General features: G+C 42.0%; 1 protein-coding gene across 3 annotated transcripts in view; it reads right to left on the bottom strand.

Moving 5' to 3' along the window:
- LOC125391533 (cadherin-related family member 3-like) overlaps positions 1-17,544 on the bottom strand; it is a 77,835-nt gene that overhangs the window by 49,703 nt on the left and 10,588 nt on the right. For all 3 annotated transcript variants that reach the window (XM_085687922.2, XM_085687923.2, XM_085687925.2), the window contains exon 4: positions 12,235-12,323. In XM_085687922.2, coding sequence (XP_085544048.2) covers positions 12,235-12,323 — 89 coding nt within the window. The remainder of the gene's footprint in view (positions 1-12,234; positions 12,324-17,544) is intronic.

The raw sequence follows: 17,544 nt of genomic DNA, 5'->3' as shown, positions 1-17,544 counted from the left end.
AATATTTCATCACATCCGAGAACTTTCTGAGAATACTTTATTATGTAATTTCAATCCCTTCTCCGTTCCCTCCCCCTCAATATCTTTGTATCAAAATGAAAAAAGTTCTAAAGCGTCATTAGGTACTGGGTACAACTTAAAAATTAATTTTCCCAGTGCTCTTGTAAAACATTTCTTGACAGTCTACCATGCATGAAGAAAGAGACCAGTGCCTGTGTCTGTGAAATGAACACACAACCCTAGCCAATCAATATTTCAAGAGTATTGATATGTCTACTACAAGTTAAAGAAGTATACACCAGCCATTCTTTTGCTATGCATGGATTGATTTCAATGATAAATGTCCCCTATAGGCTCATGTATTTGAACACCTTGTTCCCAGTTAGTGACACTGTTTGGAGGGATTATGGAATATCTGGAGGTGAAGCATCACTGGGGGGTTAGGGTTTTAGACCCTCAAGCTACTTTCTGTGTGTGAACAAAATGTGATTGGTCAGCTCCCTGTTCTTGATACCATGCCGTTTCTTCCCCACAAGAAGGATTCTAAACCCCTGGAGCCAGAAGCTACAATAAAACCATTCTTCCTTCAGCTGCTTTTGGTCAGAAAAGGAGCTAATACACTGTGTGGTTTGGCATGAAGCTGCTTTTTCATAAGTGAACCAATTTGTGTAGCTAGGCACTGTCCACATAAACATCAAAATATCTTTGTTGATTTTCTTTTATTTTGTTGGCTGTTGGTTTGTACAGGTATAGCATAGCCAAATATCCATTCTCCTATGATTAATCCTAAATTACAGATTCCTACATAGTAACCCTTGGGGAATCTGTTCTTTCCTCCCACTTCTCTTTCTGAACACTCACAAAAGCAGTTCTGAAGGCTTTCCCAAGACACTTCCTGATCCCAACCACATGACTTCTCTGATTCTTTTCTCAATGGCAGCGGCTGGTAAAAATTTAAATCTATATTTTCCAAGATACCTTCCAAAAGAAAGCATCAATCAGTACAGACTCTCTACGTATGGCCCTACTTCAGAGATCAGCAAGTCATGTTTCATTGCCCGTGCAACCATCACCAGTTCAATCCTCATCCCTAGAACAACTGTCCAACACAACTTATCCACCGGAACTCCCCAATGTGCCCTCGAGAATTCAGGCTTTCCTCACATCTCCCGTTTCTCGGAACGGTCCTTTCATCTTTTCATTTCTCTGTAGCCAGGAAGAATGCTTCCTTCCTTGGGTGTCTTCCCTGCAGTCCTCAATGTTCCGAAATTTCCTAGCACCGCATCTCTCTGCCTCTGGTCTTTCTTTCTTTCTTTTTTTTTTTTTTTTTTTTTTTTTTGGCCTACTTTATTGAGGAAAATGGAAGGCGTTCACAAATCAAAATCAAACACCGTCTATTTTAAATTATTATCATCTTTAAAACTGTGAGCCAATTCTCTGTGGAATTGCTTAGCTCCGCCCCTTTGCAGCGGGCTTGGCAGCGCCTGACACACTGCTGCTGGACTATGTCCGCCCGCGTAATGGAGCTCTGTCTTCTTCCTTAAGTGTGTAAGCTCTCTTCTTAGAAGATTGTCCTGCACTTGTTAGCACCCAATACCTAATTCTTGTATCGACAAGAAAGAGAAAATGTCACTAGCATTTAGGAAATTTTTTTTTTTTTTTTTTTTTTTTTTTTTTTTTTTTTTTTTTTGGTTTTTCGAGACAGGGTTTCCTTTGGTTATGTTTCCACACAGCTCCTTCCGCCCTGCCTGGATGTCTTTGTGGGTTGCCACAGCCCCCACTCTGGTGGTTATCCTCACTTCTGTTATTCCTTTTCTGCCTTCCTGGATTATTTCCTTCAGCACAGACCTTGATAATAGTTCTCGTTTTTTTCCAAAATGAAATGTTTTTCATGGCTCCACCTTGTTCCCCTTGTCCCCCAGCTACTGGCCCACTTCTCTGCTCTACATCTTGGAGAAATTATTTGAAAATTGTTTCTGCTGGCTGTTTCTGATTTCTTCCCTTAGTAGGTCCCCAGTCACACTTTCACTCCCACTACTCCACCGAGCAAAATTACTTGGTGGGATGGATTAACCATCAGTTTGGCATTTAGAATTGCCATGGAAACAATGTCTGGGCCTGTCTGTGATGGAGTTTCCAGACTGGGTTCATTGCTGTTGGAAGAACCCCCCCACCAGATGCAGGCAGCACCATTTAAAAGGTGAGGTACTTTCCCAAATAAAAAGGAGGAAGCAGGATGTTCAGGTGGCCCGGTGGATAAAGATGTTTGCCACCAAGTGTGTCAACCTAAGTTTGATCCCTGAAACCCATGTGGAGGAAAGAGAGAACTTCCAGAAATTGTCCTCTGACCTCCAACACAGGCACTGTAGACTGTATGAACCTGTGCTTACACACACACACACACACACACACACACACACACACACACAAAATAAAGGATCTCAGTGTTGAGTTCCTTGTATTGCTCCAAAGACTTGAACTGTCTAAGGGAAGCAAGAGAATGAAGAAAAGATAGACAGACACATAGACAGAAAAGCCATGATTGGGTGGACTATGCTGCATGGTGGGAACATTGATAATAAGTCTTAATTTTTCTGCACGTTCAAATTTTTCATAGTAAAACATTGGAAAAATAAATAAAATCAAGTAATTTCCTGCCACCCAAGTCTTCCTCCTCTCTGCCCATAACTATTATCACTGTCCCCTCAAATGGTCCCCCACTTGGATTTTTGTCTTGTACAGCTCTTTTTCACTCACACAGATGCTTTCTTGTTATTCTGATATAAATTACAGTATGTATCCTCCGTGCAAACAGAATCCCACACCAATCAGAAAATACGGTTTATTCTCATATTTTGAAGGGCCCCTGTAAGTTGATTCCTAACTGCATTTCAACAACACCTTTCACTCACCCGTTACTGTACAGTAGCCATATTGGTGTGCTTCTGATGTCTGAGCAAGGCTCAGCGACAGCTTCTCCGGGGCTTCTGCTGCCTTCATCTGCCATGCTCTACCCACGTTATATGTCTGGTGCCCGTGAACACTGCTACAAAATTATATTCACCATGGCCTCCACTTCTATTACCTTTTCCTTTGCCTCCTCCTCATAGCATGCATTATAGATAAAATTTATTTGCTGTTTGATTATCATCAGTGTTCTTTTCTAGACTGTGAAGCTCATGGATTTAAAAGTCGTAGAAACATTGTACTCCATTGTATAGTCCTGACGCCCAGGCCAGCATGTTCAGAACTGGCATTTCATAGCGAACTGTGCGATAAAACTTGAAGGGAATTCAGAAGTGTCTTAACTGTGCTTTGCAGTAAATATCTTTTCAAAAGTTTTGAAAGTTATAGTTGATGTGAAAACATTGGAAAATATTTCATTTTAAGGCCTTGTCTGATATTGTATTTAAGCATACCAAGATACTGTTATCAACGAGATGCACTTAATCTCTGCTTCTATGGAACTTGTAACTTTACGAAAGGCATTTTTCAATTGACAATATGTAGTTAGGGCTATGAAAAGGCAGGAAAAAAAATGATTTCTCTGAGAGGCAGTGCCCCAGACTAAAAGGTAAAATGTTGTGGTATTTCTAGTCTACAATCATTTCTGAACAGTACGTGATGCCCAAAGGTTATTTTCCTTTGGGTTCCCCTGTGTTTCCATCTTTTTCCTTCTGAGGCAGGGGCTTGTTAATGTGGCCCAGACTCGTGTTGACTTCCAGATGCTCCAATAAAGCAGCGACATCACAGACTTGAGCCACCGTGACCAGGTCTTAAGGACAACTTTAACATTTGCCAAGATGGAAGCAATGGAGAGTTGGAAACTGTGAAATTATAAAAGAAGTTCTCTACACGGCGCAAATTACAGCAAGATTTGGTGACTGCTGATGGGCAGATCAATCCAGAAAGCATCAAGAAAGAGAACAGGATGACCACTAAGCCCCTCTCACACACTCTGCGCAGATACAGTAGACTCTCTCTATGGGAGCCAAAGACACCAATGGAGATGCCGTGGTACCTGCTTCTGGTATAGCTAAAGGACAAGACTATTTGAAGCAGGGAGTTCAAGGGTTGGATCACCTCACCCATCCTCTACTCCAAATGGCCTACTGTAGGGACAGGGCCTTGAGAAAGAGTGAGAAGTTTAGGGCTTAGACACCAAACCCAGCACCAGGTCTGTCACGGTAATGGTCAAAGAACTATTTCCACCATTCATCATTAGACCTCAGTGGCTCATAGAGGGTACTCTGGAACCTCCCCGAAAGCAAGCAAATACTTGTGCCTCAGTGAGGCAGACTTGTGAGTTTTTTTATTTTATTTTTTAAAAAAGAAAACAAACTTTTTTTATTTTACATACCAATCCCAATTCCCACTTCCTCCCCTCCACCTACCCCTCCCACCCCATCCCCCATCCACTCCTCAGAGAGGATAAAGCACGTTGCTTTGGGGAAGATCCATGGCTCTCCCTACTATATATAGGCTGAGCAAGGTATCCATCCAAAGAGAATAGGTTCCCAAAGAGCAGTACAAGCAGTAGAGATAAATCCTGGTACCACTGCCAGTGGCTTTGCAGAAGAGAGGATGCCTGAAGTGGCCTTGCCCTGTAGTCAGATTGATGACTATCTTAGATGTCACCATAGAACCTTCATTTAGCAACTGATGGAGACAGAGGCAGAGACCCGCATCAGAGCACTGGACTGAGCTCCCAAAGTCCAGTTGAAGAGTGGGAGGAGTGAGAATACAAAGAGGTCAAGACCATGATGGGGACACCCACTGAAACAGTCTACTTGAGCTAATGGGAGCTCACCAACTCCAGCTGGTCAGGGAAGGAACCAGCATAGGACCAAACTAGACCCTCTGAATGTGGGTGACAGTTGATGGCTGGGGCAGATCTGTGTTTTAACCTTACATTTAATCAGTGCTACTGGCATCTTGGGCTCCGTCATATTTTTAAGACTGCAGGATATTATGACACAAGACTCAGGTATGACAGAGCTTAACATCATCCTAGGCTACAAAGGACTGCAGCCCAACACTACCCAAACCTTGAATAGCCTAGCATGGTTTAAGACCCCTCTTGCGAGAAGACTGGGAATTAAACACAGAATTTGACCCTAGAACTTAGTGCTTGGCCGGTGAAATCTAACACTGCGAAGATCCTAATTGCCCATCTTCAGGTATGCCAATGGAATGCCTGAACCCACTCCAAAGCCAAGGAAAGACGTCAGGCCTCCATAAATCAGACTCCCATTCCAGCTAGCAACACCTGTAGCTGGTTGCAGCTATCGTGAGCCGCAACGCCACCCTAGGAACTAAAAGTCACTAGCGGCACAGAACCTGGCCCTAATAGTGTTAAGCTAGTTTTGGCAGGCTGGAAGCTCAGGGTGGGATATATCTTGGTGCATTTGTGGTCATAACTATAACATCGGAGCCTGGGGCTGGTGCGTCGAAAGGTATTCTTCCCAGGAGAATGCAGAGTCACAGGCCAGTAAACAAGGAGGAGGCGTCTGGAACTACTCCGGCCTCCAAAGAGGCTTGTGGGGATAGAGCGCTCAGCTGACAAAGGATTTAGAACAAACTTGAGCTTAGATTGCCTGCCAGTACTAAAAGTTCTGAAGACAACCTCACTCTAATGAGGATCCTTTGGTTTAAACAGGAGAACCTTCATTTTATTATATCCTACATGAGCTCTTTGCTAAATCAGTTTCCTTTGTTTTCAGGCCCGCTGGCTTTCCACTTGAAGTCCCATAAATTACAAGGTGAAGCATGTAACCTAGGCCTCAGCCAATCATTAAATTGTATTCTGTCTTGCCACATCGATTGGCAATGATGAGTTCATGGGCCAATGAGAACCATGGTGGTGTCCTGAGACCTTGGGGACGAAGCTTTCATGGGTCAGTCCCTCTTACCAGGCTCTGAGGCTTTGATACCACTCTCAACTTCCTCTTTCTTTCTTTTCCTTCTTTCCTTCCTTCCTTCTTCCCTTCCTTCCTTCCTTCCTTCCTTCCTTCCTTTCCTTTGTTTTTTTTTTTCTGAAACAGGGTTTCTCTGTGTAACTCTAGCTGTCCTGAAACTCTCTCTTTAAACCAGACTGACCTAGAACTCAGAGGCTTGCCTGCCTCTGTCTCCAAAGCGCTAGGATTAAGGCATGTGCCACCACCACCTGCCATCAGTCAGCTACTTCTAAAAGGGACAGACAGCCCAAGTTCATCGGCTCTGGAGGGAGCATCACCCTGCTCACACACAGACTTGAAGTCGCTGTGCTGGAATCCTAATCTGGACACATGGTCATTCCAGGGCTTGCAGTCACAGATCACATCTGTGTCAAGTTTTCTACAAATCGCAACCACGAGAGTCCTACTATATTCTCCAAATGTCTGAGTGCCGTGTAAGAAAGGAAATCCTGTTTACTAATTTTGATGGAAATGCATGAATGGAAATGACATGCCCTCATACTTCCAGCAGCTGCCTACATGTGATCTATTTGCTGTATGTTTTCCTTTATTGGGGAAACAGAAAAATTGAAAATGTAGATGCTATTCAAAGGAATATGAGCCTCTTTTTCTCAAAATGGTTATACTTTCGAACAATCCATTCAAAGCAGAATAGTAAAGCAAAAATTTACATATTCTAGTGTCTAATGCAACACACTCTCATCTTTTCCCCCCTTTAATGTTTGTTTTACAGCTGTGTTATAAAAAAGAAGTGTGTAATTAAAATTTTCAGACCCATAATTAAATGCTTGGCTACAGTATAATTGTTGAGTCTTTTGATGATCCCATCACTAATTATGCCCCTTAGAATTTCCAAATATCACTTCTCCTTAAAAATCTGATCATTGTCAGCGTTCAGTCAATACACTTGACTGAATAGAAAATATTGTTTATTTCCACATACAATCTGCAGACTCCATTGAAGTCATCACAGTTAGCAAAGAGGCAAAAGTAATGCAGCCACTAGAGACTTTTTAATCAGTCACAGAATGGTATGACCCTTTCAATGCCTATAATGAAGTTTTCAGAAATTGTTGCTTGTTTTAGGGCTTTTAAGTCTCTCCAGTAAGATCTGAAAGAAAATAAAAGTATATACTACCATATATTCTAATACCTATATCCTGAGACTTGTCACTCAGCCTGGATACTTTGAGTTAAGTGAACTGTATTTATGGGGAAAGCCCTATCACAGTGTAATGGGCATCGCAACGTGTTTTGTAGCCATAGGAACACAGCTTAGTAAGGATTCCCCACTACACCCAAGCACTGATACCACGACATTGCACTGATAACCAGATCTCAGTGACGTCACTCACTTGCGATAAGCAGACACAGTCCTAGACCCCACAATGTCCACTGGATGGTATGCAAGCAGAGACCATGAGAAATGCTCTGCTCCGCACATCTGGAGAGATGCCAACTTGATCTACCCTCGGGCTGGAGAGTCTCCTCTCCAGATCCTGAAACTGCTGTTAGAGGCAGGACCCTGATGACCTGACTTTCAACTAAGATATGTCGCTGCAGAGGTGAGCAGCCTTGGGGAGATAGGCTATAGACTTAGGTTTGTGATTAGGAATTTAGAGTGTGAACCTTGTGTGATGACCCTCAGCATAATAAAATATATTTTTTGCTATACTAATGACACGTATCTACCCTCTTGCTTGTAATACAGGCCAATACCATTCTTTCTGCCCTGCACTCACCCCCATCTCTTATCATCTGAAAGTCTGGACCTATGTCACCCAATTCTCACTGATCATTCCCAGACACACACTCGACAAGATGCATGAGAGAGTTATTCTTTGGGCTATACATTTATTTCACCATTACAAATGGCAATGGCCCAATAAATGTTGAATAAAATATTCTACCCCCCCATTTCTTATTCCAATACATTTATATTGTTCGAAAAAAAGATTTTTTTAAAGCAGAATGGAATTGAGACAATGTGTTCCGGTTTTCAATTAACTTTTGATGCACTAAGAAAGATACACGGTGACTCCCAACAGCCGTGCGACCACTACCACGTTCCTGGGAACGAGGACATCCCGTGCCGAGGTGGGGAGGTTTGTGTGGTGAGACTGGAGTGTGGTCTGGTCTATGCGGGCAGAGCTGGGGAAAACCGGTGAGCCAGCCAGATAATCTCCACAGAGAGCAGTTTCAAGTGATAGCCAACAGTCATCACCATCTGACACCCCCAGCCTTGTGAATGTGACACATGCAGAGAGAAGGGGTCTCTGTGGCAACTTCTAATCACCCATGGAGGAAATCAAGGCATCCTTGTCTTGTTCAATAAACATTGCTTTATTAGTATATCTGCCTGGCTCACTTTCGAAGGGTGCATCTTTTCTCTATCATTTTGCGGTGAACCAATGTGAGTTTTTGTATTTAAAATAGGTTTCATGTAGACAGCAGAGCTGAGCCTTTACTCTCTTAATTCACTCTGACGAGTTCTTTGAATTTTTATGTTCCTTGAATTAATATCTAAAATTGTCATGTTGTTTTCCATGAGCTAGAGGTGGTCTCTCTTTCCCTTAATGTTCTCAATGAATATTTCGCATTATTTTATTTTCTCCCAAAATGTATCAGTTACAAGATTGTCAGTTGTTTCCTCTGTGTTTCCAATATACATTTCAGCTAAACCACATGCAGCTAGAAGTAATAAATACTGTATCACTGTGCAGGTGGTGCGGGCAACATGTAACTGAGAATCCCTAATGCCTCCCTCCTGTAACATAGGCTATCATCTCTCATTTTACTCTCCCTGTGCTATAAGCACCCAATACCAGTCACCATGAAACTGATCCTTTGTCAATGAAAAATGGAAAATACTTACATTTTCCATTCATCTGTTCTCTTATGAGAAGAAATACATAGGTTCATGGTTCTGGTTATGTCATTTCTCTTTTCCTGATGAGCTTCCATGCATGAAATTCTTTAGCACGTTGTGGAGAGTGGATGTGTTAGTAGAGAATACCTGCTTTCATATTAAGAAGTCATTTCTACCTTTTAAAAATTAAGATGGTATCTTTTTTCTAATAAGTATATTTCATATCAGTACTTTTAAGATATTCAACTTCATGACTTGATATAGTTTTGCTGGATATAAAATTCTTGTCTGTCATGGCTTTTCTACAACTTTTAAAATACTCTATTTCAGTGTTTCCTTACTTGCATGTTTTTGAATGAGAAGTCTGCTGTGATTTTTATCTTTATTCTTCTATAGGTATTGCAAAATATCTCTCCAACACCATTATATCTTCATGTATGTGCATATACATGTGTGTACATACATAAACATATATTAATATGTATGTATATTTCAAGTGGAGAAAACTCCATCAAAATCTTCCTTCTCTTATCTGGAGAGATAGGCTTTGCATAGAGAAGGGCCTGGCAATTTTTTTCCCAATAATCTGTTACCACTCTGCTAGACACACAAGGTGTTTTTGGTGGATGTGCACTATGAAAATCCGGGGGAGTTTCTTGATTTAAGACCCACGAAAATGTGTACCTGCCTAAGACTGTTCCCGGTTTTCCACTCTCATGTGAATTCACACTCAGCCTCTACTATGAGTCTTCCTGCGGGGGCTCTGACCTTTCACTCCAGGGAGGCTGAGCTAAACTGCAATAAAACGAATTTCCTAGTCTCTCCAGGTCTTAGGGCGGTGGTGTACCTGGAGGAGCCCAAGAAAGATGTTGATTTTGTTTTGTTCAGATTTTCTTTATTATAAAGATGATTAGTCCCACATTCTCTGTGTCTGACAATGTCTCCTGCAGCACAGTATTATTGGATGTCCTTAATATATACCCTCAGCAATGGTGGCGCAGCAGGAAGACGTCAGGTCCTGAACTTCAGGTGGGCCTGAAGGTGGATGAAATCCACCCTCAGGGCATTAACATTTGGTCTGTAAACAACATCCTCACCCAAAACTTCATCTTTCATCCCTATAATGATGCCAATCCTAGGTCACATTATGCCTATTTTTACACTAAGACCTAATATAAACTTTATACTACAAAATGCTCATTAAACATTACATAACATGTTACGCATTTGTAAGACTAGTGACAATTAAAACAAGAATTATTAAACAAATCTCTATTAGATAACTTCTGTGAGCATCTAATATACTGCACATTATAAGTTTTAAAAAAGCTATGAAGATGACATTTCTAAGATCCTGAGGTCATGTGTTCTTTCATTTCTCTCATCGTGTATGTGATAGAACTCATGCCTTATAAAATACACTTTGGGAACTATTGATGAACTAGGAAACAACAAGGTTTAGAGACAGGTGGACATGGAGTTGAATTAACTCTACTTCTTGATTAAGCAGATGCCTTTTTTCTATAAATTAAAGTCATGATGTTTTTGCTATTGGCTCACTAGGTTATAGCATAGCAAACGGCAGCGTCTACTTAACGATACCATGGTGATTCAATCATGAAGGCACATGCCTATCATGATACAGTTATGAATGTAATCTGTCAGACCTCAGAAGAGTGGCCAACTCTTCTCCACATTAGAGCAAGTTTATCTCTGAGTCTATAGAAAGGTTCAAACAAACAAACTCTCCAGTCATCGTATTTAAGTAACACATCTGGTCTAATCTACAGTGCCGGAGGATGTGTGTAGGAGGGTGTCTAAAGGGAAATTTCCACAGCCTGTGTCATTACTGAAATGCCATTCCATGTTTGGTAAAATTCACAAAGAACATTACATGGGCCTTCCAAATGTGTTCCAGGAATCAATCCTCTTCTAAGAAAAGTATAGGGCCAGGATCAGAAGTGTTTAATCTGTATGAGCAAGCGACAAGGAGTCCATCACTTGAAATTAATTACTTGTGTTTAACGGCTAGTGAGACATTTGAATTGCATGTTAGAGTCACAACTGAAACCCATGTCACATATTCGCTATACTAAAATGTCAACATTGTGGTGAGCTATCATAAAGACCCCTGAGGAAGTAATTGCTACAGACTGTCTGCTTCCTATGTAGCCACGGTTGCTAGGTACTGGATTTAATACTATAATCTGGAACGTGTTAATTTGGAGCAATATGCATGATTAGGTTGTTTAATTGCATGTTGTAAAGCAAACTGTGACCTTTCTAGTCCCATCCTGGAGGTGGCATTGTTCTTGAGAGGAGGAAGAGACAAATGTGTGGGGAGGGATCTTGACAAGAGCAGTGTTCCATGGTAATTTTAAAAGCCATGTGGACACTATGCCAGATGCTGAGTGGTCATTTACTGCACAAATCAAATTCTGGAAGACTCAGTTGCCTTGAAGAAGAATCCAATTATTTGTCAATGTTGAAAACACAGTATCAATATAAACAAGCCTCTCATTTTTTTTAGCCAGTTTGGAAAAGAGATACAAGATTAAAAATTTAAAGCCTGTTATTCTTGCCTATCAACCCATTAGTCAAAAACATCCTGGCTTAATGCCATAATCATTTCATACAGCATCAAAAATTAAAATGGTCTTATAAATCCTGCCATTTACAAAACGTTTAACATTTTGAAAACGGCGTTCACATTCTTTACGGTGTTTGATTATAATGAGCGAGCCGTACAAGAGAGGATAAAGCAGGCCCGTGACGTTCCCACAAATCTAGCATTGAAACAGCAAAGCAGAAGGAGGAAGTGACCTCCGTTGGTCAAGTCAGAAGTTAAGCTTACGCCTTTAGGTTCAGCGTCTCTTCCCTCTTTGTATGAAGCCTGAGAATAAGACCTAAGGTTTTGAAATACACATTAATCTCAGAAAGATGGGTTTGTTTCTCTACAGTATGTGCAGCCAAGTTCCCTAAAAATGAAATATATCAACCTCTTTAGTACCTGAGAGTTAGGCTAGTCTGCCTACACAGAACTGGATGTAGTAGAATAGAAACAATCCCCTAGCCAGGCAGTGGTGGCACACACCTTTAATCCCAGCACTCGGGAGGCAGAGGCCAGCCTAGTCTACAGGAGCTAGTTCCAGGACAGGCTCCAAAGCCACAGAGAAACTCTGTCTCGAAAAACAAAACAAAACAAACAAAACAAACAAAAAAACAAAAAAACCAATCACCTAGATAACATCAAAAGTTTTCACCTGAAATATCCTGATAAGTCAAAGATGATTGTTGGATGTAATTGGAGGGTATAAATAACTTGATGGCTTTTATGTTTCCACATTTAAATGTAATCATGCACAAACTAGAAGGCATTGATATTCTTTATTCCGAAAGACAAATTACCTCCAACACAGCATCCTCTGGGTCCTTGGCCACTGCTTTGTAAATGATGGTGCCAGGTGCAATGTCTTCTGTGATGTAAATCTCAGAAACTGCCCAAAAAAGTACAATAGATGTGATTCTCTTAGTCTCACCAGTACTAAATCCCAAAATGCCTCATTCAATTATGTGTGAATAAAGCATAAGGGGATAAACATGATCAAAATATGTCATGTATAAGTATGAAAATGTCATAATAATTAATTATTGTGTCACATAATTAATATAGGACAATAAAAATTAAAATCTTAAAGTAGTGTACTTTTAGATGCTTTATACAGTAATTCCAGTTAAGCTAGTAGTAACAATAATGATGATTATAGACCACACTGTATTGTCTATCACCATCATGCATGCATACAGGAAGAAGATTTATAATTTTAAATAACAGTACTAGGCAATTTTAAGGCTTATTAATAGCTAAGCACTTAACATCATTGGTGGGTTTAATCATTCTAGTTCTACTAGAATTTACAAACTACCAACAAACCCAAGACTATGGAGCCAACACATCAGCATTGTTTCCATGTTTGTTTTCTTCTTAAGTTTTCCCTATTCCCATGTATGTTGTGGGGAAAGTTAGGGGCTCACACATGCTAAGCACATGTTCTATCACTGAGCCACATGCCCACCTGCTACATGTTTTAAGATAGTAACAGTAACTGCAAGCTTACAAATGTACTTTAGGGGATTAAAAAAGCTGGGAAAGGTAAGACTCTTAAATCCAGAAAGGAATATCCAGTTATTGCTGCCCTGTTTGGGGAAGAAAGCAGTACTTTTGGATACCAGGGAGGTCTGCAATGCCTACTTGGACCATAGCCACATGGGTCTATACTTCCAACACACAACCCTTGTGGATTACCCACAAGCACTCCAGCACCTGACTCACTGTTTGAGAAATCAAACAAGCATGGTTTAACCTTGAGTCTTCCCAAGGCTTCATCACGTGTTTGGGGAGAAAAGGAGAGACTCTGACATTCGTGGAGCACTGATTGTGTGCACAAAATTATCTGGCACTTCCAAATACCATATGCATTGTGCTGTATAGGATTTTGTTGACTTGACACAAGCTAACGCTATCTGAGGAGGGAACCTTGGTTGAGAAAAAAAAACAAAAAAACGGCTACCTAAGATCTAGCTGTAGGGCATTTTCTTAATTAGTGATTGATGGGGGAAGGCCCAGCCCATTGTGGGTGGTGCTGGTGCTTGGGCTGGTGGTCCTGGGTTCTACAGAAAGCAGGCTGAACAAGCCAGTAAGCAGCTCCCCTCTGATGGAAGGCACTGATGACTGGTCAATGCTGCAGTCTGTTATGGCCTGACAGCTTTTACCAAAAGTAGGGCAACATGGAAAGTTCCTCCTTCCCAGAGAAACTTCCTGCCTCAACCTGCCCTTATATGGAGAATGTCCCTGGGCCCAGAGGATGGACCTTATGTAACTGAAAGCTGTCTCTTAACCAGATGCTTGACCCTTGACCCTTCCTCCTAGAAGACTTGTGCTCTGACCTTACTGCTTGCTACACATGAAGCCTTTTGATAGCAGCGTGCCACGTAATGCAAATTAGGATTTGTCCCCAGGCTTCCCAATCCTGTGTATTTTCTATACTGTGGAATAAAATTGAGCTGATTCGTCAAAGTCATCTCCCAGAAGGCTGTCTCTGTTGTACCCACAGACATCCCAAACCCTGTTCCCCACTTCTGCTCCCTCTACCCTCAAGGACCCATGCAGCCCACAATCCTAAAAAAGAAGAAACAGAACCACGCTCCTCCATGGCCTCTGCTTCGGCTCCTGCCTCCGGGTTACTGCCCTGTTTGAGTTTCTGTCCTACCTTCCTTCAGTAATGAACTACAATGCAGAAGTGTAAGCCAAATAAACCTTTTACTCCCTTGTCTTAGTTAGGGTTTCTGCTGCTGTGAAGAGACACCATGACCAGGGAAACTCTTACCAAGGAAAGCACTTAATGGGGTGGCTACCAGTTTCAGAGATTCAGTCCATTATCATCACAGTGGAGCACAGCAGCACACAGGCAGATATGGTACTGGAGAAGGAACTGAGAGTTTCATATCTTGATATGCAGACAATAGGAAGTGGTCAGTCTCACTGGGTGTAGTTTGAGCAAAGGAGACCTCAAAGCCCATCCCCACAGTGATACGATTCCTCCAACAAGGCCATACCTCCTAATAGTACTGCTCCCTGTGAGATTATGAGAGCCAACTACATTCAAACTACCACATTCCACTCTCTGACTCCCGTAAGCTTGTAAGCATACCATAATGCAATATGCAGTCAGTACAACTTCAAAAGTCCCCATAGTCCATTACAGTTTTTAAAAACAATGTTTTAAAGTTCAAAGTGTAAAGTCTCTTCTAAGGTTCATGCAATTTCTTAATTGTAATCCCCTATACAATAAAAAGAAAAGAGATCACATACTTCCAACATATAGTGGCACAGGATACATATTGCCGTTCCAAAACCTAGGGAAGGGATCATATTAAGGAAATACTGGACCAAAGCAAGACCAAAAATACTGGGCAAACTCCAAACTCTGCATTTCCATGTCTAACGTCAAAGCATTCTTCATATTTCCAACCTCTTTCAGTTTTGTTGACACATTTCTTTCTCTTAGCCTGGTTTCACTCTCTGTTCGCAGCTCTCCTTGGCAGGTATCCCATGGTTCTGGCATCTCGAACATCCTGGGGTCCTCAAGGCAATCCAGGCATCACCTTCACAGCTTCACACAATGGCCCTTTTAGGTCTCCATTCAGGGACACCTCTGACACATGCCTGGCCTCAGTGGCTTTCCTTAGTCATGGATCCCATAATGTCTTTCTTCTATCCTTGGCTCTAAAACCAGAACCATGTGGCCAAAGCTGCCAAGTTCTGTTGCTTGCTGGGGCTGGAACATGGGTCAAGCATCTGGTTAAGAGAAAACTTTCAGTTATATCAGGTCCATCTCTGGGCCCAGGGACATTCACCAGCTTTCTGTTTTCTGGTAGGGGCTGCAGACCTTCAGATCCTGAACTTTCTATGACCTCTTGCCTGCCGGAGTAAACAACTTGTTATCCTATGCTTGCAGCTGCTCTGAGCATGAAACCCTCAAGAGTTCCTGATAACAAGGAAGTGGTTTCTGGTGGGCTTGCAGTAGAAAATCCTGAGAGCTAGGGCGTGACCACTAATCAAAAAAAGCACTATATAAGCTGTCTGGGAACAGAAGAAAATTGGTGTTCTTGCTCCAAGAGTGACCCATGTCTCTGTGTTCTTTAATCCCCAGGCCCTTGCTTGATTGCGGTTCCAGGTGGTGCGGGCACCGTTTTCCATGGCTTCCTTCACTGCCTGTCCTTGGCTGTTCTGGAACTCACTCTGTAGACCAGGCTGGCCTCAGACTCAGAGATCTGCCAGCCTTTGTCTTTCCAGTGTTGGGATTAAAGGCGTGCACCCCCCATGCCTGGCTCTAAACTTTTCTTTAATTCTTTTACACAAGTTGGAAACTTTGCTGGGTGGAATCTTGACCTGAGGTCATCACAGCTTTATTCCATTTCTTAATCTGTTTATCGTCTTCAACACAGGACTTCGTTCTATTCCACTCGCTGGTGCCCTCTCCTCAAATTTTACATTTTGTAATTTTCCCTGCCCAACTTACTCCTTTTCATTATAAATCTTCATTAGAGTTATCAGTAGTAACCACACAACAGTGTCTCTACTAGGCTGTTTTGAAATTTCCTCTGCCAATAGAATTAATCCAAACCTCTTCACTTTAGCTTCGGGCAGACTTGTCAGACAAGGTCAAAAGGCAGCCACATTCTTCACCAGAATATCACAAGAATGATCTCTAGGCCACGTACTAACAGTCTTCTCCTCTGAAACCTCTTGATTCAGGCACCCAAGTTCAGATCACACTCAGCACCACTGCTTTCCGTGCTCGTACTAGACTGGTCCATTATCAACATGCAAAGCTTTCAACTGCTTTTCTGATCCCCAGATGCAAAGTCCATATGCCCTCAAGCAAAGCATGGGCCAACCTACCACAACAACACCCCAGTCCTTGGTACCAACTTCAGTCTTAGTGTTTCTGTTGCTGTGAAGAGTCACCATGACCACAGCGACTCTTACGAAGGAAAGCATTTAATGGGATGGCTTGCAGTTTCAGAGGTTCAGTCCATTATCATCACGGCAGGATACAGCAGCACACAGGTAGACATGGTGCTGGAGAAAGAGGTGGGAGCTTTACATCTTGAGATGTAGGCAGCAGGAAGTGCTCTGTCTCCCTAGATGTTGCTTGTGCAAAGGAGACCTCAAAGCCCAACCTCATAGTGACATACTTCCTCCAACAAGGGCACATCTGCTCCAACAAGGCCACAGCTTCCAAGAGTGCCACTCCCTTTGGGGGTCATTTCTTTCAAACAACCGTGCTACCCAAATGGATTTTTGGTCATGTTTTATCACAGCAAGAGTAGCCCTAACTAAGACGTGCATCAAGGCAGAATTGACATCTCAGTTGAACCAATGGTTTTGTTAGTTACTTTTCTCCTTGCTGTGACTAAATTTCTGACAACAAGCTACTTAGGGGAGGATGGATTTGTTCAGGCTTATTGTTGATATAGTCTGTCATGGAAAGAGGAGATGGTAGCAGGAGGCTCCATGTCAGTGGATGTGTGCAGCGAGAACACGCTACCCCTACTTCTCCATAGAACAGGGAACAGCGAGCGGATGGGATGTAAATCTTAAGGCCTCAAGTGATTTTCTTCCTCCAACAATGCTCCACCTCTCAAAGGTTCATGGTCTCCCAAAACAGTGCTGCGCGTGCTTGGAACCACTGTTGAAACACATGAACCTGGGGAAATAGTTCCCATCTAAGACAGCAATGAAGAGAGTGGGGTTCACAAAAGATAAGTAGCTCAGTCCAGTTAGTAGGCATATCCACATCTGAGTCATTTTATGTTTTGTGAATCCCTATGAACAGTATGGATATTTTCACAAGTAGAAATTAAATATTTGACTTCATAGAAGGAGAAAGAGCCACCCACATGGTGAGAGAGCAAAGAGCAAAAAAGACATCACCGCCAGCCTCAGGACACCTTTAGTTTAACAACTAGACACATTTAAGATATTGATTTTAGTACACTGTGATCAAATACATGGATAGTTTTCAGTGCTGAGCAAGTTACTTTGCCAAAGTCTATTTTCTTTGCAGCGGGACCAAGGGAACAGAAGAACTTACCTTCACTGTTGTGAGCATTAAACAAAACAATCCACTTAAAGCTTTCATGACTTATGCT

This window comes from Myodes glareolus, chromosome 5 (assembly GCF_982192425.1).
Source record: "Myodes glareolus chromosome 5, mMyoGla1.1, whole genome shotgun sequence".
NCBI classification, from domain to species: domain Eukaryota; kingdom Metazoa; phylum Chordata; class Mammalia; order Rodentia; family Cricetidae; genus Myodes; species Myodes glareolus.
The sequence above is the reverse complement of the archived record's forward strand: the minus strand, read 5'-3'. Positions and strand labels throughout refer to the sequence as shown.